This window comes from Episyrphus balteatus, chromosome 2, assembly GCF_945859705.1.
Source record: "Episyrphus balteatus chromosome 2, idEpiBalt1.1, whole genome shotgun sequence".
NCBI classification, from domain to species: Eukaryota; Metazoa; Arthropoda; class Insecta; order Diptera; family Syrphidae; genus Episyrphus; species Episyrphus balteatus.
This window is the reverse complement of record NC_079135.1, coordinates 98,314,429-98,339,644: the sequence shown is the minus strand read 5'-3', so window position 1 is coordinate 98,339,644 and position 25,216 is coordinate 98,314,429. Positions and strand designations below refer to the sequence as shown.

The window sequence follows — 25,216 nt, the reverse complement described above, 5'->3', positions numbered from 1 at the left end:
GCAGTTTTTCTGTTGTGAGGGTTTGAATTTTTGAGATGAAGTAAAACACGATATTTCTGCAGGTCTAAATGACTTACTTCTTTGAACTTTTTTATGAGCAAAATCAAATTCTTTTGAGTTTATTTGAACATTTTATAGATAAATATCGTTTAAATTTAAGATAAACCAAGAAAAAACAAAAAAAAAAATCAAAATTAGGAAAAACATCCAAAAATGGTATAAAAAGCCTTTTTTAAAAATTTTACTTTTTTTTTGAAAACTTTTAATTTTTCCTTGGTTTATCTTAAATTTGATAAAGATAATAGTTTGAAAGAGTTCTTCGTTATTGCATCGTAAATTTGTCCAACTACATTTACACCACAAACATCACAAATATCTATGTTTTGAAATCAATATATTGACAAACTCAAAACAAGACAGAATATAAATTGAAAAAAACTTGAGCTTTTAGTTTGTATTAATATTATGCTCCTCACAACAATCGCAAACAAATACAAAATAATATTAAATACAAAAATAAAACGATTTTTCATTATCTAATGACCACGAAAGTCAACCAACCAACTCGAACCCGAACTCAAACCCTTTTAAAACGAAATTATTATTGAATTCATACATACCTCTATCGGTCGAATATTCCCCTATACACTTCAATTTACCATAATACAACTGGCTTTGAGGTTGTGACCTAGAAAATTATTCCAAAACTCCCCCGTAACCATACACACACACTCACTCGCTCACACTTATACCATACTTTATTCACAAGCCTTCAAAAGACCGAAATATTGTTTTTTTGCTCAGCAGTGGGTAAAATTTCGAAGCTCCTTTTAATGTCAGAAACCAACTAGCCAAGCCAAAAACTCTCGGCCTGTCACATATTACAGCCAGAACCGTAACACAGTATAGCAGCCAGCCAGCAACACGGTAAATTCCCATGGAGGATTATAAATAAAACATGTAGCAATACACCCAAAAAAAAAAACCACCCCACAATCACTCGCTATTGGAATGGGGATTGGAGGTGGTTGGAACATAAATGGTAAGTAAGTGAAAACTTCCGAACTTGGAGTGAGGTCAAAGTGAATTGAATACAGGGTGTTCACAATCTTTGAACGAATAAGTGACAAGAACAGAATGATTTTGAAGACGGTAAAAAAAAAACTCAACTACAGTTTTTTGTAGCACAGAAGACTTCTTAAAAGGTCCTTTACCTTCATTTTTTGATGCTACCAAAATCTAACAGCTAAATAAATACCAATTTAAGAGTGAATTAAGAAGTGTCATAACAATATTATACTATTTTTTACTACTTTTGCTAAAATATGAAACACCCTGTAATAAAATAGACTTGACGAAAAATCTATGGATGATTAAAAAAGCATCGCCATGTTGGAAAAAAAAAATAAAGCATTTCAAAAAGGAAGGAGTAACGGGGTGATATAGGAAGGAAAGGAAAAAAGGAACCTTCTTTAACTCCGTCAGCAATGTTATACATTATGTCGCGTTGCACTTTCTTTCATTTCTTTATTTGTTGTTTTTTTTTTTTTTTTATTCTTCTTTTAAATTTATCACGTTATTCGTTTCGTTGTTGCTCGTTTCCCGGCTATTTACCGATGACTTTGTGCAATGAATTTTAATTTTATATTCCGTTGTTGCCTGTCCCTTTCGTTGTTGTATAGAGTTGGTTGCAAAATGCAATTTAATTTGTTGATTCTCAAAGTTTTTCTTTTCACTTTTCACTTTAAACTTTATTATGTGTTTTTTTTTTTCAAATCATAGGGTTGCTAGGCTGCTAGAAGCAGCTAGATTCTCTACAAACTATATAAGGTGACTTTATGTGTTACTCTACTGGCAATTACCGGAGGAGCTTCTAACGAGAGATAATTATGATCAATGAATGGGGGTTGGAGGTACCTTTCTTTGGGGAGAGTTGAAAATACAAGGAAACTCACACATTTCTACCCCACAAATCACTGTAGGGGCAGCAAAATGGAAAATGCTATTATTTCAATTATGTTATAGCAGAAAAGTATCCCACGGTTTTTCTTTAACAATGTTTAATGGTCTTAAATAATGACATAACTTTAATGTAAAAATTTTACTTCATTAAAGTGTGTTTAGGATGCGGTTTAGAGAAATGGTTATTTATGTAATTTGATTATGTTTAAATATTGGATATTATAAAACTCATTACGTAAAAGTGTACATAAAGGGATTAGATAGGAGATTTTAAAGACAACAAACTTAAGGAACATTACTAATAATAATTGTGGTTTGAAAGCGAACCACATTTCTTTGAAGTTTAATGAACCAGTTCTAGAATTGTTTTTTTTTTTTTTTTTTTTTTTGAGCATAAGTAAACAAAAATATTGAATCATTTTTGATTCTAAGTATAGGCTTTGAATTTAGAGTATTTCATTCTTAGAAGACCAAACTATTTTATTTTACAATTTCAATAAAAAATTGAGTAGAAAAAATAACTGCAGAAAATGCTAATTTATAGGAAGATGGTTTTATCAAAAAAATGGCTTAAAAAACTTAAATAAAGTTGTAAGAACTCTATAAGCTTTAAATGCTTACCTATACCGATTCAAAATAAATATCTCTACTCATGCAAAGTAATTATGTTTAAAAGTTTTCAAAAGAATTTAGAACGACATTGTTGTTGTATATTACGCTAGTTCCTTAAAAATTATTATAAACAAGTCTTTTAACCATCAAATTTAACATAACTGAAGTTGTTTAATTTAAAACTAATAGTAGAATGATTTCTTAAAAAAAGTTTTCCAAGTGATGAAAAGCTCCGAAAAATTCATTTCCCAACTTCGTTTTGTCCAAAATAGTTTAATTCATTTATTTTAACTCATAATGTGTTCGAAAAAATTTTCTTAAATATACCAATCCGTTTGGGACATGTCATTTAACTAATTATTTAGGTGTACCATTAAAATTTTTCATTATAACTTGTCTGAAAACACTGGTCGGCAATGAAAATAGAACTAGAACCAAACTATACTTTTCTAAAGGATTTTTATGTGCTGAGCCCGAATATGAAGTCAAAATTTCACTGGCACGTCACGTTTTTGAAATAGAATATTAACAGGTCAAAAACGCGTTTTTTGGGTAAATATTTTTTTTTTTCAAATCTTCTTATGCAATCTCAAAACGCAATATTTCGTTCTTAATATTTTACATTTTTTGCAAAATTATTTTTTCTTAAAGATATTGGTAAAAGAAATTTATGATAGATATCTCAAAATCATAGTAGGTAAAATTCCAGTTTGCGACTTCTGATTTGGATTTTAAAAAGCAACATATTGAGGAAAAATGTATTTTTTTGATTAAGCATCAAAAAGAACTTCATTGAAAATTAGTTTTTGAGACTTTATAGTGAAAATAGTGATGAGTATAGCTCAAAAACTAGACGTGATAGAACAAAACTGTAAACAGTTTTGAATTCAGCACACTAAAGTCAATTAAAATCACATTACAAAGTCTTTGCTCCCGAATTTTTTTTTTCATTTTTGCCGGCCAGTGAAATTTAAAAAAAAAATTAAAAAAAAAAAATATACAAACATTTTTGTATGCGTATTTCGTCAGTGGTTATTTTCGACTCTAAGATTTTTCAAGTTTTGAAATTTTTGAACCACTGGAACAAGATTTGAGTATCACAAAACTAAGATTTTTAAAGAATTTTGAAATGGGTGGATCATTGTTAAAAGTTGTTACATAATAGTTGGAAGAGAAATAATGTCAAGCTTAGTATCTCTACAGTTAGTCTCTAATCATTTTGCGTTGCGTTTTCGCAACGTCATGTTTGAAGACTTCTGGAACATGACTGATTATAAATTGAAATTAACTAAAAAGTGATTTTGAGAGATTGTTTATTATCTAATCGACCTGTTTTTAGATTTTTGTTGTGAAAAAAATTTTTCGTCCTTTTTGAGAACTTTCAAAAATTCGAGCTGTAGTAAAATTTGAAATAGGATTTTTGAACGCATTTAGTCATTTTATTTTAAATAATTTTTCAATACCCAGTGTATTTATATTAAGTTAATTTCTTCATAAAATTGTTCAAATAAAGCTTGAACCAAACCATACTCTTCTAAAGGATTTTTGTGTGCTGATTCTGAATCCGAAGTCAAAATTTCACTGACACGCCACGTTTTCGAAATATTTGAATATTAACAGGTCAAAAACGCGTTTTTTTAATACTTTTGGCGTTGAATTTAATCACCGTTAAATTTTTACTTGCGATATAGGTACTATACATATATCAAGTTATGCATTCGTACAAAAAAAAAAGTTGAGATAACATTTTTCCATGACATTACGATGGTAGACAATGCCAAAAAAGTGGGTCCCGGAGATCCGTCTGTCTGTCTGTGTGTATAAGGAGCTACAGCCTAAACGGATGGACCGATTAATGTCAAACTTGGTATGTAGCGTTATTTGGTGACTCTCCAGAGGGGTTTTTGAAATTAATTTTTTTGGACCAAAAATAACGGTACTTGTCATATACCGATTTTAGTAAAATTAAAATATCTCAAAAACGGCTCAAACGATTTTGTTTAAAAAATTCAAATGTTAGTTTTAAGCTACGGTCTATATTTCAATGAAAAAAATTTTTTTTGAAAATCATTATTAACGGTACCTGCCATAGAACCGTTTTTTTTCAAATTCGAATATCTCCAAAATTTCTTATTCGATTTCAACGAAACTTTTTGTGAAGAAGCATTTATATAATTTAAATATAAACCAAAAATAAAATTTCCAAAAAAATAATTTTTGGATTTTTAAAAAAATTTTGAATTTTTTTTTTTGAAAAATCAAATTTTCGAAAACGGGACATTGAATTATTTTGAAATTTTGTTTTTAGATGTTGATTAGTGATTTCTACAAAATGGCATTACAATTTTATTTTAAAACTTTTTTCCAAAAAATTATTTATAAAAAATTGTTTTTTTAAAAAACGGCTCTAACGATTTTGAAATTTTTTTTTCTAAAAATGCACGTTAATATATTAATCAAAACTGCATACTTGTTTTGGAGGGCAATTTAATTTCAGATTTTATTTTTTTTTAAAACCAATTTTATTTTTTTCTTCCAAATTTCTATATAAAAAGTCTTAAAGATTTAAGCAACTTTAACACCAAGAGCACTTATGAGAGAACTTATGAAATCTCCAAAAGCCATATTGTATCCTTTTAAGTATGTTAATTTTTTTTAATTATTTTTTTCTAAAAGAAATTGATATAGAAGTGTGTGATATCTCAAAATCTTGGTGGTTAAGGTAACATATGGTTTTTTTTTTTGAAGCAGATTTGAAGTAAATTAGAGTTTTCGACTCTTGATTTGGGTAAAAAAAAAGCAAAATATTACGGAAAAATATATATTTTAGATCAAACGTCAAGAAACATTTCATTCAAAATTAGTTTTTGGGAGTTTATAGCGAAAATAGTGATGAGCATTAAGCATAGCTCAAAAACTAGAAGTGTTGGAATAAATCTGTAAACAGTTTTGAATTCAGCACACTAAAATTAATTAAAATCACCTTACAGAGTTGTTGCTCCCGACTTTTTTTTTGTTATTTTGCCGACCAGTGTAATTACCTAATGTAAGAAAATTTTTTAAAACATTTTTTATAAGACCCATTTTCGGTTAGCGTTGCAAAAACGCAACGTCAATTTTCCGGAAAACCATAAGATTTTACAAAAATTTCTTTTAATTAGACAAAAAAGAAAAACTGTGTAAAATTTCAAGTTTATATAAGTCTACAGGACTGGTAGCCACCGGAAATGGGTTAATTTCAAATAATTTATTTTTTGAAAATTCTAGTTTCTACAAATAACTAAACACTGTGCAAAATGAAAATGTAAAAAGGTTAAAGAAAAGCAATTGTTTTCATGAAAAACAATGTTTACAACAAAAGTTATTAAACAGAAGAACGGCTGGTTAGATTAATTTGATATTTATTAATTTAAAGTTTTTTTAATAATATAAGCATCTGTACAAAGTTATTTGGATTTTTTTAAGATCTAGAACTACAAACTCAAAACTATGATTTTTTAACATTTACAAATTTTTTTCCAACTTTTTCCAAAATGTAATTCAGCAACCAAACCTTCAACTTTTGGTTTTCAGCTATGAATAGAACTCAAAGAGAACTTTCTTTTGATGTCTCACTCGATGGATTTGGAGGATTGATTTTTTCTCGAAAATCCGAAAAAAAAAAATTTGTAATTTGTTTAACATAAATAGATAGGCCTGTTCATTGTGAACACGTATGTACGTATGTGGAAACCAAAACTTGTTTCGAGCCTGTGATCCGAAAACATCGGCTTCCGAATGAAAAAAAAAAATATTTCGATCGCAAATATGTATTAATATTTTTTTTTTATTCCAATTTTTTCTGAAAAATGTTGACAATTTTTTATATTTATCAAAAATAAAAAAAAACGATTTTGAAATTTATTTAGTGCTATATCTATTTAATGGGTTGGGGTCAAAATTCTTTTGTCAAAATTCTGCTTTCAAAATTCTTCTTTACAAAATTCTGATTTTCAAAATTCTGTTTTTCAAAATTCTGTTTTTCAGAATTCTGCTTTTCATAATTCTGCACGCGCTTTTTAACATTTTCCAAACCCATTTTTAATTTTTTGCAGAATTCTGTAAAATCATCTTCTTGAAAAATGATCTAAGGTAAGTAACCTTAGTAATTTGTCATTCTTTGAATGCATATTAATTTTTGTTTTATAAATGAATAAATTTGAAAATATTAAGAAAAGGTTTTTAATACTAAAAATTTCCGAAAATAATTCAAATTTTTTTAATTTATCAAATAAAGATGAATATTCAAAAATTTGAATAAGAAAAGGAATATTTTGTATCAAATAACATCGGTTCCAATAATAATTTATAGAATTTATTTAAAGAAAATCAGTCTATGCATTTTAAAAAATATTTGCGACACTTAAACAAAAAAATTTAGGAAAGTACCAATGTTGAATTACATTAATGAGGTGTATTTTTCTTTAGTCAACACATATGCTACACTGAGGGAAAAAATAAATTGAAGTTGAAACGTCGCACATAGGGGTATTTAGTCAATTTAGGCGGACAAAACACGAAATTTTAAAATGATCCAAATGTAAAAAATCAACATCCTACTAAAAGTAGATAACTTGCTTAGCATTTTCTTATAGTTTTAAAATTGATTATCACTTCAGGTGACTAACAGCAGCGGTCTAGAGTTCAAAGTTTTCAGCCCAAAGATAAAATTAATTTTTTTTTTGTAATTTAGCGACTGTGTTTAAGGGGGGAAATCCCTCTGGACGACACCTTTTTCAATATTTTTTTATGAAAAACTGAAAGCACTTATTGAAATTTGGAAAAAGACAAGATATTACTGACATTATTAAGTATTGATAAAAATTTTTTGAAATGAAAAAATAACAAAATGGCGGCTCTGGAGCCTTTCAAAGTTGACGCCTCTATTTTACGCCGTGCAATGCACAGGTCCAGGAAATCATCTTAAATCAAAATTTTTCAGTTAGATGATATTAGTACGCATTGCATGAACCTAAATTTATTTTTTTTTAAATGAAAAATAAAAATTAGAAATCAAAAAAACGAAAAAAAACATGTTTTTTTTACAAAGAAGTAGTTAAAAAAAATATTTACTGTACAAATTTTATTCAACTTTTAGGTTCATGTTGTGGCCAATAAGTTAAGGAGTAATTTGCTTCAAATTTCAAGTCGATAGCTTCATTAGTTTTTGAGTTACATTGCACGGCGCGGAAAAAAACTAGTTTCGAAAACAATGCGTTTAAAGTTTTTGTTTTCGTACTATGGTAGGTTCGGAGCGCATTGGTTTCGGGACTATCTAGGCACTTTTGAAGCTTCATTTAAGGCTAAGACCACTGAAAATAGTTTCTTCGGTTGATAAATAAATTTATTACGCAAAAAAAATAATGCAAAAATAAAAAATTCCAGAGGGATTTCCCCCCTTAAGTAAGTACTTTTTTTTAAGTGGATGTAGAAAAAAGTTTTTATGGAATATTGATAAGGAGATACGAAACTGTCTACTAGATGTTGAATCTAAATGTTGTAATACTTTATAAATAAAAAAAGTGATATGTTGAATCTTTATATAAATTAATCGTAAAAAAAGTAAATTTCTGTGTTGGTAAGGAGATAAGTTATACAATTTCACATTATTGCGTGATAAAATTTAATGTTTTCTAAAGGTTAAACTCTTATCTAATTGAATCTGTAAAAAATAAGTGCAACTAAGTGCAACTTCGACACATTTGCCCTTCTTAAAGGTTTTAGGTTTTGAAAAATGGTTACCTTGTAAATATTTTAAGTTTTTTTGAAGATTCAACTTCTTGAATTACAGAACCTGAATCCTTATGATTTTTCCTAAATTTTAAGACCTTTATCTTGGCGATACCAATAATAGAACTCCATTTATACCATTAAACCATTGGGATCCATTCTTGACACTTTTTTGTTTGATCAAAAAGTGGTTTATTAAGAAAAATGTTTTCATTGAAATCAAAACTTAAAACACTTTATTCCAGTACTAAATACAAGCTTTTACCTTGTTGATGAAGATAAATCGGAAAAATAATTTTGTCCGCGTAAAATTGGCAAATACCCCTATGTGCGTCGTTGATTCAAAGTTGAATTACTTTGATTTATGTGACTTTAAGATACGAAACCATCAAAAATTAACCTATTTTCCACGTTGATTTTAAAATGTTCATCTTCAACGCAAAATCATTCCGAATAATAGTTAAATCAATGTGGTTTTCATTGATTTCACGTTGTTTTATGGTGGCTTTTCCCTCAGTGTGTAAAAAAAAAAAACAGATTTGGCAGAATTTTTTTTGGTTAAGTATAATAATGGCAGAATTTTGAAAAGCAGAATTTTAAAAAGCAGAATTTTGAAAAGCAGAATAGAAAAAAAACAGAATTTTGAAAAACAGAATTTTCGTTAAAAAAGCAGAATTTTTAAGCCAAAATTTTGACCCGATCCTCTATTTAATATTCGGGCTTAATGATCTTTCAGTAATGAATGCAATCAATAAAACAAAAAAAAAAAACGAATTATTTAATTATTTTACGGCTTCTTCACTGTTTAATTTTTTTTTTTTTTTTTTTTTAACTATTGTGCTAATTCATATTAATTTTATTGTTGGTTGGTTGTTTACAATTATTATTATTACGTACATTTAAATAAATTAAAAACAAAAGAAAATACATAATTTTACATTAAAAACTCAGCAAACAAAGATTTAAACTATTATCACAGCTCAAGTTATTACAATAGGTACTATTATGAAATAGTTTTTCTTAAAATTATTTGTTATATAAGATATAAAATGACGTACATAATTATGTTTAATAAATCAAAACCACCTTATAGCTCCTTTTATTATTTTAATTTTTTTTTGTTTTTCCTATAAAATTTTGTTAAAATAATTTTTTTTTTAATTATTTTTTATGAATCTGATAAGTGCAAGCATTACCGACATTTTTTCATTATTTTGCATTAAAAAAAAAAAAACAAAATTTAAAAAAATTTCTTAAACCCAGTGTTCAACAGCTTCAATTTTCGTGGAAAAATTTCCAATTTTTTTTGAAAATAAAACTAAAAATTGATTTTGCTGTATCTCTGAACGAAAAATGTTTTGAAAAACATTTGTTTTTTTTTTTTTAATTTTTCTGTTTTACAAAATTGTTTTAAATAAATTTTCATCAAAAGTGATTGCTATTGAGGAATTAAAGCTCCTTGAGATTCAAGTAAATCCACCCTAAGCCCGGTTACTATATACATATAAAATGGTGGCAGAAAGGCAAAAATGATTAAATTTGGAAAACAAAATATTCTCATCAATATTGCCTTTAAAATTTCTTCGCCCTCAGGAATTTAATTTTGAATTGAAAATTTATACCATCAAGAATTTCAATCAACAAATTTGTATGGAAACTGGCCTAGCGTTCTTTACTTTGTGTAAATTAAAACAAACAAAAAAAAATATATAAAAAAACTTTATAGGCATTTTTTAACTTGTTTAGTTATATTCTTTTACATTAAAATTCCTTTAAGGCAAAAATAATTGCCATTTTCTGCGAGAACTGAATGTTCAGTTGGATTTAATATATTACAAAAGTCTTTATTTATTAAAATGGGAAAAAGATTATTAAAACTTACCGCTTCAATCTCCTTCTCGAACCGCACCGGTCGCAGCCGACACAGCAGTACTATCAAATAAATTAAATTAACGCCTAGGAACAGGCCCGCCCACAGCACCACATCCGGTGTGCACTCTATAAGCCACCCATACATCGCCATCAGTATGCAACCGATAACCATGACCGAACGCAGCCACAGCATGCCGAAGGGTCCGTGCGGTGCAAGAAAGGCCATAAAGAAGAAAGCATTGCCTAGTTGGAAATATAAATGATGAGGTCGCTGCCAAAGTAGACATTGTTCTATGGACCAATCGCCGGGACCGGCCGACCGCAGGGTTCCATTGTTATCCCATGGTATTGCTGATCCGCCGCCATTCGGCGTCGCATGCTCAATCGACGTACCCGATGAATGAGCCGATGTCGGAATGGAACCTATCACAGAGTCCGCTATGCCACCGCCGCCGCCGCCATTGCTGACAGTGCCGGCCCCATTGGCAACATTAAAGCCACCAATATGGGTGCTACTGCCGGCAATATTGGGACTGGTCGTTTCGACCAGCCCCAAAGCTAAAGCACTTATAAGGAGCATGTTTGAGTTGAGCAGGAGAATGATGGTAATGAGGTGCAGAGAGGGGGTGAGGGGGGAACTTTTTGGTATATTTGCCTTTGTTTCCGTTTTGACTTTTGTTTTTTTTTTTTTTTTGGGGGGTATTTTGGTATTTTTTTTTTTTCTTTTCTTCTTTTTCTTTTGTTTGGTTTTCTGGTTTCTTTTGTCAATGGATTTTTGTTGGAGTTCCGTTTTATAATTTTTCTCTATCAAATCCAATTGGTGAATTTGAGATGATAACAATGGGAAAGCATCTTCTTTTGAATCGATTTCTCATAGTAGGACATCGTTTGGTATCAAGTCTATTTTTGTTGTTGCAGAAGATGAGTTTCTGAAAGAAGAAAAGATTAGGCTTGAGGTGGTTTTATTTTTTCGTATTTTTTTGTACAGTCATTCTGTGTGTGTGTGTGTGTGTGTATGGTGGCTTGGAGATGATAAGGGATAAGTTTGTTAAGGATTGTGAATCCATATCAATTTGACATGTTAAATTTATGATGACAAGAAAATTGAAAAATGAAAAATAAATAAATTGTGTATAGAAACAAAAAAATTGCATTAATGATTTTCCTAAAGGGATTTTATAAGAAATTTCAAAAAATTATCAATGATAAGGAAAATCCATGAAAATGGATTTTGATGAAAGATAAATTGTTAATAACAAAGGGGATAATATTAAATGAGTTTCAGTTACACAACCAACAACCAAAATAAGGCACGTGTAGTCAAAGTGTTTTTAAAGGTCTGTTGAATATATACATGTGGGACAAAAAATTGTTAACGTGATACAAGTGATTAAATTGCGTTTCAATAGTTTTTTAGGGTATTGGTTAAGGCACTAAGATTCTTTAGTGGTTCAAAAAAGACCAATTCAGCCAACTTGGTGTCTAGCAAAGTTTTCGCACAGGCAAATAAGTTGTTATATCTACATGCTTTCTGATCGAAAATTGAACGAACCCGAACTTGCAAACTTCAACAAAGAAGTTCGAATTCTATTCGCATGACTGAATTTCTCATAATTTTAGCATGTTTATTTGTGTCTGGCTTTGTGCTAATCCTGTCTTATTATAGATCGTGAAAAAATTGTTTTAGGAAAATTAAGAAATTGTTCACCATGGTGTATACTTATACTACGTACTTTTAATTTTTGTTCAATCGATTAAAAACACACTAATATTGCAACGTTTGCTAAATATTTTTTTTTTCTTGCTAACACATAAACTGAATTTTGTATAAAAGATTTCCAAACATATACTCGTACCTATAAATATTTTTAACATGATGATAGGGAATGCAAATAAAAGTGGGTCTCGCAATTTTTTCTGTCTTCTAATAAATAAAATAAAATGCACGACTGGGTCGCACGTACTTGCTCTTGTAGTTCACAGTATCTTTATCTTAAATATTTATTGGAAATTTAAGATTTTGTAGAAAAAAAAATCAAAAGTTTAAAAATTAAAATTTTTTTTTTTTTTCAAAAATGTTTTTTAAAATATTTTTTTTTTAACAATTTATACTTAAAGATCTCTGTAAATTTTAAATAAAATGTCTAATGCTTTGATGAAATATATGAACTTAAAAAATATGTAAATTTTTGAAAAACGGCAACGCCATATTTCCGTTCACCGCATTTTTTGAGAAAAACTAAAAAGGCAGTTTTGTTAGAATCAATAAGTCTATTACGTATAACTCGAAAACGTTGTATGGAAGATATGCGTTAAAAAGGAGATATTAAAAAAATAAAAAAAAACGGGTCTAGGAAATAACGTAAAAATCATCTGTACCAAGTTTCAAGCAAATCCATCCATCCGTTTAGGCCCTAGCTCGATGTACAGATGGACGTACAGACGCACAGGCGCACATACGCACAGACGCACAGCCGACGCGTCGACGGACGACATGACGAAAACCACTTTTTTGATCTTCGTAATGTTGGTTTTGATTAAAACCTCAATTTTTTTTCTACACGAAACCAATACTTGCCCTATAGAGCAAGTAAAAATATTGTTTTGGACCATTATTAACGGTAGATACTTTGCCATAAAAACGTTTTCTTGGTGAATATTGAATATTTTTAAATTTCAAAACATTAAATTTATTTTTGAAAAATAATTTTTTTTTTTGAAAACCTTGCAATGTATTTTATTGATGCTTTGTTACTATATGCCAATAAGTATTTAAAATATTATTTTTTTCTTGAAAATGTTTTTTACAGATATTTTATTAAAAAAAAACGTCTCTAAAAATTTTCAATTTTTTTTCATTCTAACAATGTTTTGCTTTACGACATACTTCGTTTTGAGGTCAAACTCATTAAAACACGTGCTTTTGTAACTTTAATCCAAATTTTATATTATTTTTTGGTGCAGTGCAATAACACCCGCTTCAATAACCCCTGCAGGGGAGGCTTTATTTCCTTTTTAATGGCAATAATCACTACAAAAATCGTAATTTTAATTGATTGTTTGACCTAGATCCAAGAGTATTTAAACAAAACGGGTCTAATGATTTCCATTTTTACTTGCGATATAGGTAGGTACTATATCTATATCAAGTTATGCATTCGTACAAAAAAAAAAGTTGAGATAACATTTTTCCATGACATTACGATGGTAGACAATGCCAAAAAAGCGGGTCCCGGGAGTCCCTCTGTCTGTCTGTCTGTATAAGGAGCTACAGCCTAAACGGATGAACCGATTAATGTCAAACTTGGTATGTAGCGTTATTTAGCGACTCTCCAGAGGGGTTTTTGGAATTAATTTTTTTGGACCAAAAATAACGGTACTTGTCATATACCGATTTTAGTTAAATTGAAATATCTCAAAAACGACTCTAACGATTTTGTTTAAAAAATTCAAATGTTAGTTTTAAGCTAAGGTCTATCTTCTAATGAAAAAATTATTTTTTGAAAATCATTATGAACGGTACCTGCCATAGAACCGTTTTTTTGTTTCAAATCCGATTATCTCCGAAACTACTTATTCGATTTCAACGAAACTTTTTGTGAAGAAGCACTTATACAATCTTAATATCAATCAAAAATAATTTTTTTTTTTGATTTTTAAAAAAAATTTGAACATTTTTTTTGAAAAATCAAATTTTCGAGTACGGGACATTGAATTTTTTTGAAATTTTGTTTTTTAGTGTTGATAAGTGATTTCTACAAAATGGAATACCAATTTTATTTTAAAACTTTTTTCCCAAAAAATTATTTATAAAAAATTAGTTTTTTTAAAAAACGGCTCTAACGATTTTGAAATTTTTTTTTTTTTAGAATGCATCTTAATATATCAATCAAAACTGCATACTTGTTTTGGAGGGCAATTTTTTTTTCAGATTTAATTTAATTTTTTTAAAAACGAACTTTATTTTTTTTTTTCAAATTTCTAAATAAAAAGTCTTAAAAATTTAAGCAACTTTAACCCTAAGAGCAAGTTCGTGCGACCCAGTCGTGCATTTTATTTACATGCGATAAAGGTACTATAGGTCAAGTTTATAATTCGTAAAAAAAATCGAACTCGAGATAACAATTTTACATGACATTACGATGATGGAGAATGCCAAAAAAGTGGTTCCGGCAATTCTGTGTGTCTTTCTGTCTGTCTGTCTGTCTGTAGGAACCTCGAGCTACAGCCTAAACTACTGGAGCTATTTTCTTCAAACTTGGTAGTTAACAGTTTTGGGTGATTCCCTAGAGGACAAATTAAAAATAATTTTTTTTAGGACCAAAACTAACGGTACCTGTCATATAACGGAAATAGAAAAGTAGGTACATTTTCTTCAAAAACGGCTCTAACGATTTTGATTAAAATTTTTTGTGTAGTGAAACACATAAAAGCTTTCTTATGAAATAAAAAAAATATTTTTTGTACCGTTATTAACGGTACCTGCCATAGAACGGTTTTTTTGACTAATGAATTTCTCGTAAACGACAAAACATATTTCGACCAACATTTTTATACAGAAACGTTTAAACAATCATTATTTAAAAAATTTAAAAAAATTTCAAAAAAAAAACAACTTTTTGGATTTTTGAAAAATTTTTCAAAATTTTTTTGTGAAAAATCAATTTTTTGGAAACGGGTTGGTGAAAAATTTTGAAAATCCGTTTTTATGTGTAAATTAATTATTTGTTCAAAATGGCATAGGTACCAACTTTTTTTTTTTTGAAAAATGTTAGAAAATTTTTATATAAAAAAAATTATTTTTTTTTTAAAACGGCTCTAACGATTTTAGAAAATTTTTTTCTAAAAATTCCTTTTTTTACAAGAAATAAAATGGCATACTTAGTTTTTTTTGTAAAAGAAATGCAAAAATTCAAACATAAAAATCCAAAAATAAAACAACGTTAGTTTAAGCAAGAAAAATATTTTTTTTCCGAATTTCGTAGTTTTTACACAAATTTGCTTATTTAAAAAAAAAAAAACCGAACTTAAAACATTAATTGCCAATACAAAAATACTGGTGCCATTTATTAGAAATATGGTATAGGTACTATTTCGATAAAGCAATATTTAAAAATTATATTATAAGCTTCAAAAGAAGAAAAATTTAGTTTGTACAGCTTTTGTGGAATCTTTGTTAGTTTGTAACAGATATGTCACATGGGGCTACAAGGGGTTAATTCTTTATTACTAAAGAAATAAATGGCGATTGATTGTTAAGAAATTTTTTTTATAATTTTTAAAGTTATTTTTTAATTTCTTAAAAAAAAAATTTAAATTTACTAAGTCAAAAAATAAATAATTTTCTTATTTTTAAGTTTTGGTTTTTGGTGTTGATTAATAAAATTGCTAGGTACGAATCTAAATTATTTTTTTTTTAATGGTGGCCAGCATAGGCAATAAATTGATTAGTTTTAAATCGTTATATAAGTTAGAAACTTAGGTAACTAAATTGATATGAAATAGGTCAGGTGTTTAGAATTTGAATTAGACGTAACTGCCTATTTTTTCGATATGATAACTTATTAAACATTTTTTTTTTTCAGTTTTCTTATTTTTCATAATTTTACAACATATTTCCCATTGCTTGGCAAATGAGACAATTTTAAAACTCATAACAAGAAAAATTAATTTAATTTAATTTTTCATAGTTTATATTTATAATAGCAATAAAAAAAAATATGATGAAACATAAAACATGGCGCCTCTTTCTTCGATTTTGTGTGCTAGCTTTGGCAAATTTATATTCATACATTCATCATTTAAAATTTCATTACTTTGCTGATGCAGTCATCATATAAAATGAAAAATGTGTAGGTATATATACTTTTTATGTCTTCGAATAAAAAAAAAAGAATAACCAAAGAAATGAGGACACTTCTTGGTTTGATGCTCACTTAAAAAAAAAAAAACGCGAGTAAACAAACATAAAACTGCATCCTCATCAGAAACTTGAAAATGAAATCCACACTTTCTGGCGGCCGGATATATAGAAGATGAAGTATGCAATTTATCTGAAAAAAAAAAAATTCTCTTACACCCGTTCACCCCCACATGCAACAAAAACACGAATAAAAATGTTTTGAATCTTTAGCACTTGGCACAAGTCCCATTGGAGAATATCACCAACCAACAACAAAAACAACGAAAAAAAGGACATAAATGTTGAACTTTGAGAATTCTATTTCATGACACTGCCTTTTTCGGCGTCTCTCAATGTTGCACACTGAAACATCTGAACAACGCGATTTAACGCTACATGTGCAAGGTGAATTCGTTGCTGCTGCAACATCACTATACCGGGAATAGTCGAGCGGCAATTAAATCGACGATTTATCAACTATCTTCCATCGAGCCTATAGAACGAACAAGGACGAATGAAACGAAATTTGGTGATGAGGAGAACTTACACAACTTTGACTGTAGTTCTATAGATTTGTGTACGATTATAGCATGGTCGTATGATGAAACCGTCACCAATTTCATCAGGATTGATTGGGTGGGAGCCAAAAACGATTCACCATGATATAGCTCCCAGCTGGGATGGATTTTTTTTTTTTATTTTAAGGATACAGAGAGTAAATCTGACTCATGGACGACAACGACGACATCAAAGCAAAAATGTCCTCCGCAAAGAGGGTTAAGGTCAGCTTTTTGAACTCACTCACTGCTATGCGGTTCGCCGTTAGATATGAAAATGTCTCTGACACTGCATCATATTGGTGACCGACCGGTTGCTATAGTGTATGATGGTGATGGTGACTCAGGAGAGTCATAAAACTATAGGTCGTCTTTGTCGTGAGCTTTTGGGGAAGCATATTGCTGCCAGGACAAGATAAATGCTTCTAAAGATCTAATTCAGCTTCATGTGGTTGGATATATCCGGCCTTTCTGCATGCATGGTTATAATTTCATTTAAGGTAGAGTTTTGATTGTTTTTTGTTTTTTTTTTTGAAAATATTTGGCCAGGTTGAAGCTTGAGTGCAGAGTGTTCAAGACCATTATCATCTGTTGGCTTTTGGTCCTTGAGGTTGTGCTTGCGTCAGAATTTTTATTAACAGTTTTCAAAATGAAGAATTCTGCAAGGTGAATGGGTTTTAGATAAAATGCATTTGTGTAACTTGGTCATGGGGAGCAATATTTTACAAATATAAATTGAGGAACGATAGCCAATTTTCGTTTACACATCTTTGATCTATTATATAGCAGAAATTAACCAATAACAAGAATGGTAATAAAAAATGTTAAATATTTTATTGCAATTATAGAGCAAGGTCACACAAAATGAAACACACGAAATGAAGAGAGTACAGCACAAAGTATGTGGGACCTCCTACAGCGAACTTGCATAGAAAAAGCCAAAACACTGTTAGGGGTTTCAAAAGGACACAACCAACAAGGCAAAGAAACATGGTGGTGGAATGATGAAGCTAAAACAGTTGTAAGTAAAAAGAAAATGGCTTTCAAAGCTTGGTCGAAGTGCCCCTCTAATAATACAGAGCAAAAGTCACGCCTCGAAGTGGAATACAGAAACTGCAAGAAAGAAGCGAAGAAGATATGTGCCCAAATTCAAGCCAAGAATACGGAAGACCTATATCGGGAGCTAGATGAAATTTCTACCCCGACTGCTGGTGCTATTCAAGAGCTACGACAAAACGTGAATAAGGGCGCAACCATTTTCAAAATAGCCGCTCAAAGAAGAAGAAATGCTCAGGAGATCTGTTCGCCGAAGTTTATTAACAATGCTCAAGGCCAACTACTTGTGGAAAACGACGAAATCCTCCACAGGTGGCGACAGTACTGTGACGAACTTCTAAATGAACAATTTCCAAGGCTACACTTTCCAATAGATTCACCTAACTTAAGCGAAGTATCCGATGTCACAGTCGAAGAAGTTAGTGAGGCTGTAAAATACTCCAAAAAGGGAAAAGCTGTTGGGCCAGACGAAATACCCTCAGAGTTTTGGAAAAGATGGGAGACATCGGGTCTAGATGGCTCATGGTTCTTGTTTCCAAGCTTATACGAGGTGATCGAATGCCTAATCAATGGAGGGAAAGTTACCTTCTTCCAATATACAAAGGAAAGGGTGATACTCGAAGCTGTGATAATTACCGTTCGATTAAGCTGATGTCACACACCATGAAGATCGTTGAGCGAGTCTTGGGTAGCCGACTGCGAAAAATAATAAGGCTATCTGATGACCAGTGCGGGTTTGTTGCGGGTAAATCAACCACAGATGCAATCCAGAGTATAAGAATCATTATGGAAAAACATCGAGATTCCTTGGAGGATTTGCATGTGGTATTGGTTGATTTTGAAAAAGCATTCGATCGACAACCACGAGATCTGATATGGGTGGCCCTCAGACAACGAGGAGTTCCGGAAACCTATGTGCGGATAATTATGGACATGTATGATGGAGCAGTAACTAAAGTAAGATGTGCAGCTGGAGTCACCGAAGAATTCGAAATCACAGTAGGTGTACACCAGGGAAGCGTCTTGAGTCCTCTGCTCTTTATTACCGTTCTTGATTACCTGCTTGAAGGCAAAGTGACGGACCCAAAAGTGCATCAGTTATTCTTTGCTGACGATGGAGCCATCATAAGTGAAGACCCGATATCCCTGCAACGAGCACTTGATGTATGGGTGGATGTTCTAGAAGGTAGTGGGTACCGCATAAGCGCGAAAAAGACAGAATACCTATGCTGCCCATTTTCTGATCCACACAGGCCTATTCCTGACATTTATTTGAATGGTGTAGTGCTTCCCAAGTGTGAAAAGTTTAAATATCTGGGGTCGATGATAAATAACGAAGGTACTTGTGATGACGATATCAATCATCGCGTAAGCGTAGGGTGGATGAAGTGGCGGGAAAATTCTGCCATCTTCTGTGATCGAAAAATGCCCCCTAAGCTGAAAGGAAGACTCTACACCGCAGTTGTGCGTCCAGCACTCACATACGGTTCACAATGTTGGACAATGTACAAAAAGTATGAGAGTAAGTTAACGGCAGCTGAGATGAAGATGCTTCTTATGACAGCAGGAGTAACAAAGCTTGATAGAATTAGAAGTACCAAGATCCGAGGAAGCCTTCATGTTAAAAACACCATCTCCCAAAAAATTGAACACGACCGACTCAGTTGGTATTGCCATGTTCAAAGGAGAGATCCTGAGAACCCCGTCAAAAAAGCAATATCATACAACGTTCCAACACGAAATAGAAAGAAAGGTAGGCCTAAAAACTCCTGGTACAAGCAAATGCAAAACCACCAGCATTCAGTTGGCCTTAGAAATGGAACAATACAAAACCGGGAGGCTTGCCGCCGATTTCTGAGGTCAACCCGGCGAACCCCACAGGCGGATCACTAGTGTGAAGCAGTTACGTGGGATAGTTTTGATCCCCTCGACATCGAGATCATAACAGCGCCGAGAAAAAAAGGAAGAAGAAGAAGAGCAAGGTCACACAAAAAAAAATCTTCTGAATGGTACTTTGAAACTATGAATTTTTTTTAAATTAATTTTTTGAAAACGTTGTAATGAATTTTTTTTGAAACTTCTTTTTTATGAGTAAAGTACCAATTTTACCTTTTTTTTATTGGCCTATGACATATTTTTGAAGATTTTGTATATGAAAATATTTTTTGTTGAAAGGTTCTAACGATTTATAAACAATTTTAAAACTTTTTTTATTGAACAATAAAAATATTACGGTGTACCTACTTCGTTTGGAAGTGACATTAAATTTTAAGTCACAGATGTGACACTTTTTATAAAATCAATTTTGTATGCCCCTTTCAAATTTTACAAAAAGTTTAAAAAACATTCCTTATACTTTCATGATACCAAAAGTAAAGTAAAAAGGAAAAAAAATCATGTGTGCAATTCGCACGTGGTAGAAGTGAAACCTTAAAAATTATTTTTCGTGCAAAAATTAAAAATCGAAAAAATTTACCTTATTTATATTCCATCATCTTTAAATCCATATCTTTTATATGACAACCTAATAACTTAAATATAATAATAAATTTTATATCATCTAAAAGCTTTTTATTTCACCTTTTATCATGTTTCTACCATGCCTACAAAAAAAGTAAGAATTTTTTAAAGCCAACCATCTCGAAATTTAAAATTGAGATTACGGTACTTTCTGCACTGACTAATGGCTGGTCATCGGCAACAGATCTCCACACGTGTTTTGAGGTATTTCCACGTATTTAAATTAAAGAGTTTGTAACTTGTAGATCACGTACCGTTATGTGTGATATACCAAATGAAAGATAATATTATCAGCATGCGTATTAAACTTAAATAAAATTGTCATGTGCCCTAAATCAAAAGATATAACGTGTTTAGAAAACATCTTTTTACCGTTATCTCAGGATTTTGAATATTAAATTAAATGAAATTTTACACAATAATAGTTTTTTTAATTACCTATCTACAGTAAAAATTTCATTCATCTATCTATTCAAACAAAAAAGTTATAATAAATTGATTTTTCCTGTCGCTTTTTCGTTTCATCTTGTTTCAAATCACTACGATCCTAAAGAAGTTTTCAATTCAAAAAATTACACCATTAAAAAGCTTATAAAATTTCCTGAAAAATTAAGCCATACTTAAATTTTTAAAATGCACAAAAAGTATAAAAATAATTTATTGAAAACAATCATATTCATCAAAAAAAAAGCGAAAAAAAAAACACGTAATTTCATCTTCTCACGCTATTAAATCCATTTTTTCCCTTACAACCTAATTTAAATTTATACCATATGAAAGCTTATTGTCCAAGCTCAAAATATATATATCGATCAAGTGAGATGAGACATCTAAAAAAAGAGCTAGAATTTTTTGAACTCGATCAATTTCCATAAAAAAAAAACGAAAAAACACGTATTTTTATCTTCTCACGCTATTAAATCCATTTTTTCCCCTAACAACCTACAAACATTTTTACAGCTTCTGAAAGCTTATTGTCTTAGCTCAAAATATATATATCGATCAGGTCTATGAGACATCTAAAAAAAGAGCTAGAATTTTTTAAACTCGATGAAATTTCATCAAAAAAAGCAAACAAAAACATTTATTTTGATGTTCTCATGCAATTAAATCAATTTTTGTTGTTTGACAACCTATAAAACATTTTATACCATGTGAAAGCTTATTGTTTCACCTTTCATATGACGTATCAATCTCATTTCAAAGATGCCAACAATAGAAGTAGAGCACGTACCGTTATGTGTGACATATCAAATAAAAGTTTATGTTATCAGCATGCGTATTAAAGTTAAATCAAATTTGTATGTGCACTAGATCAAAAGATATAACGTGTGTAGAAAAAGAACATCTTTTTACTGTTATCTCAGAATTTTGAATATGAAATTAATTGAAATTTTGTACAATTATAATTTATTTAATTACCTAAAAAATGTATAACAAGTTTAATGTTCGTGTCGAGTTTTCGTTTCATCTTGTTTCAAATCACTACGATACTAAAGAAGTTTTCAATTCAAAAATCTTTAATTATTTCTTAAGTTTTTCAAAAGAAAAAAGTTCCACATACGCCACAGTGACCATTGAAGTTAAAACTATAGATATTGAACTTGTTGAAATTTCTCATTAATGATATTTTTTAAATGAATTGACAAAGACGTGTTATTATATTGTCATATAATGAACATTATGGTAAGGCTTAAAACTTATACACGAATTATTGAAAAAGATAGATCAGAGGGAGAAATAACCAAATATCCTGTCTTAAAGTTATAAAATCGAAATTATTTTGTTGATAAATTGTATGGATGTAAGACTTATCAATACGTCTTCAATATGTCCAAAACAACCATATTTCTGTAACCTACGTAACCTATCAATAAGTTCCTACAACATTTTAGTTTTATATTACAAAGATACGAACCAAAAAAAAAAAAATTTCCAAAAAATAAGTTATAATTGGAAATCTTTCATCACAATTAACGAATCAATCAAATTCCAATATATTATACACAAACATCAAGTGCAAACAACTAATTATAATCAAGAACTAGGTCAATCATATCTCATATCGAGATATTGTATATAAAATGTGTATATGTAACTCACAAGTCACTCACTTTTACTACATAGAATCGCAATAACTGTGTAAACTTCCTGTCTCTCACCCACATACAAAAATAAATATATATATATCTTAACTAGGTAGTACAACTGGTACCCGTACTTCTTCCATTAATGGCAAATCGAAAAACTGTACAAGTAATAAAGTGGGTGTTTTGCGATGAACCCTCTAACTCTAACTTTAGTTAGCAATATATAGACTAGAAGTACAACAACAAGAAGTTAACAACACACCATATGAGTTGAGTAGTACGAGTTTAAGTTGTTATATGTTCAATCTTCAATCTGGTCTTCACCCACCTTCAATTATATTGGTTTTTGAAAAGTCTTAAATTTTTAATGAACAAGAAAATCGTTTTCTCGTTCAAGGCAATACACATACAAACACATACCTACGCTATTTTATTTGGCCTCTCTACGGCTTTGTCATCGTTGCCATCGTCGTCGGCGGCGGCGGCGGCGGCAAAGACACCTGTCGCCTTCCTATTCGAAGGAACGCCTTCACCAATGTTTCAATGTTTTAAATAAGGTGCTGGTGGCTAACAATGATTCCTGACGAATCGTCAACATTTTTTTGACATTTTTGAAGTGAAAACTTCTTTAATATCGTTCTGATTTGAAACACAATAAAACGAAAAGCGACAGCAAAAATTGATAATTTATATACAGGGTGTCCCAAAAGTTAACGTCGAAACGAAAACGGTAGGTAGGGTAAGTGGTGACAGTTATCATAAAAATAATAAAAAAAATCGCACCCTTAAATTTTGTGAGTTACGGGCATTTGAAAAAAAGTCGAAAAAATTGTCACCCTGTGACGGTTTTTCATTTGCCGTGACTACAAATCTAAATTTTTCTCATTTTTTTCTTTTGTTACGGAACCTTGAATAACCCTGCTACCAAATGCATTCAAAAATTTTAACTCAGCTGCATCAGTTTTAAAGATATAAACTTTAAAGTGAGCACTAATAAAGGATGTTTTGAAAATAACGAAGAAAAAAATAACAAAAATAATAAAAAATTATTAAAATAATTTTTATTTTAAGTGGATGTTTTGAAATTCAAAAATTTAAAAGGGTAAATAGGGTAAAACGACATAGCAAAAAATGCATATTTTCAGAATGGTAAGTCACAGAGAGTTGAATTTTTTTTATTGATAAATAATTTTATTGTAAGTTCTACAAGGATATTGAAATAATTTCTAGAAAATTACAAACCAAGTTATGAAGGGTTTTTTAAATAAACCTTTGAAAAAGTGGTTATTATAGGTAGGAGAAATTTTTGTTTGACAATTTGACAGATGCCATTGGAAATTCAATACAAAAAGATTAGACTTCTTATACGGATTTTTTTCAAAGTGGTTGCGCTTTGAAATATAAATTTTTGAAAAACACCTTTTTTTTAGAGGTATTTTTAAGTGTTTTTTTTTATTTTTGAGAATTTTTCTGAGCGTTTGAAAAATCTTAAACATTACGGATACATATATAAGTTTTACTTATGCGCATTGCGCATGCATTTATTTTTAAAATGATTTTTGACCAAATAATGAGAAAAACAAGTTTCTTTGCCCCAAAATTTTTGACCGTTTTTATTTATATTTTTTTTATTTTAATTGATATTTACGTTGTAAATAGATAATAAGCATAAATGTATATGTACAAAATTTCAATTAATTTTAAATTATATTCACAATCCTGAGAAAATGATAAAAGATGTTTTTCTTTTTTACACGTTATATCTTATGATCGAGAGCACATAAAAAATTGTTTGATTCGCATAACGATAATAATAAGATACACAATATTATATTGAAAAATTCAAAATTACCATAAAACACGTGTAGAGATCTATTGTAGATGACCAACCTCCAGTGTAGTAAGTAATCTTAATTTGAAATTTCGACATAGTTGGCTTTAAAATATCGTAACTTTTTTTGTGAACGTTGTACAGATATGATTGAGGTGAATAATTAAAACTGAAATGATAAGCTTTTTGATGATATAAAATTTATTGTGTGTTGCTATATAAAAAAATGGAATTTAAGATGATGGAAGAAAAAAAAAATTATTTTCATTGTTTTTGTTTTTTTTTTTGATGAAAATTTATAGCATTCAAAAAAAATTTCAACTCTTTTTTTAGATTTAGTACAGACATGATTGAGATGAATATTTTGAGCTGAAATAATAATATAAAATTATTATTATTACCTACTATTTGTTATTATTTTATAAAAGAGGTCAATAAAACTGAACAAAGTAAAAATAGTAACTTTTGTTTGGCTTTTTTTCAAGAAAAATGTTTAAAAACTGTTTTCTTGGTAGTTTCTTGATTTAAATGTTTGATGTATTAATCGAAATTTTTGAAGGTTTCAACTCTACCACGTGTGAATTGCATACATGCTTTTTTTTAACAATTGATCTTAAATAGGACTATTTTACAGTCGAAGAAAATCGTCAAGAAGTTGACGGGCTATCACAGTTTTTTTTTTTTTTTTTATTGTTGGCTTGTTTCTTCCAAACTAAAAAGTATTGCCATCAGCTCTCTACCTGTTTAAGAAACCATCAATGATTATTATCTCCAGATAGGTAGGTGCTTGGCTTGAATAAGTTTGCACTTGAATTGAAAAAAAAGGGAAACCTTCGTACTTTTATTTGCACTTCAGTTCTTGAATAAGATCGTAGTCATAATTCCTCCCTCTGAGATTTTAATGGGTTTGTTGATTTACTTTCCAAAATCAATGACTATATTAAAGCTATTACATCACACTTTTCAGAGCAAACCTAAACTTTATTTTTCATTAAAAATTAAAAAAAAAAATCTCAAGACATATCCCAACCCATCATTCTTAACT

The 25,216-nt window shown here is 29.9% G+C and overlaps 1 protein-coding gene across 11 annotated transcripts in view; it reads right to left on the bottom strand.

Moving 5' to 3' along the window:
* Positions 1–25,216, bottom strand: part of LOC129911833 (blood vessel epicardial substance) — a 237,852-nt gene that overhangs the window by 149,451 nt on the left and 63,185 nt on the right. For all 11 annotated transcript variants that reach the window (XM_055989793.1, XM_055989794.1, XM_055989796.1 and 8 more), the window contains one exon: positions 10,226–11,144. In XM_055989793.1, coding sequence (XP_055845768.1) covers positions 10,226–10,795 — 570 coding nt within the window. In that variant the 5' untranslated portion in view covers positions 10,796–11,144. The remainder of the gene's footprint in view (positions 1–10,225; positions 11,145–25,216) is intronic.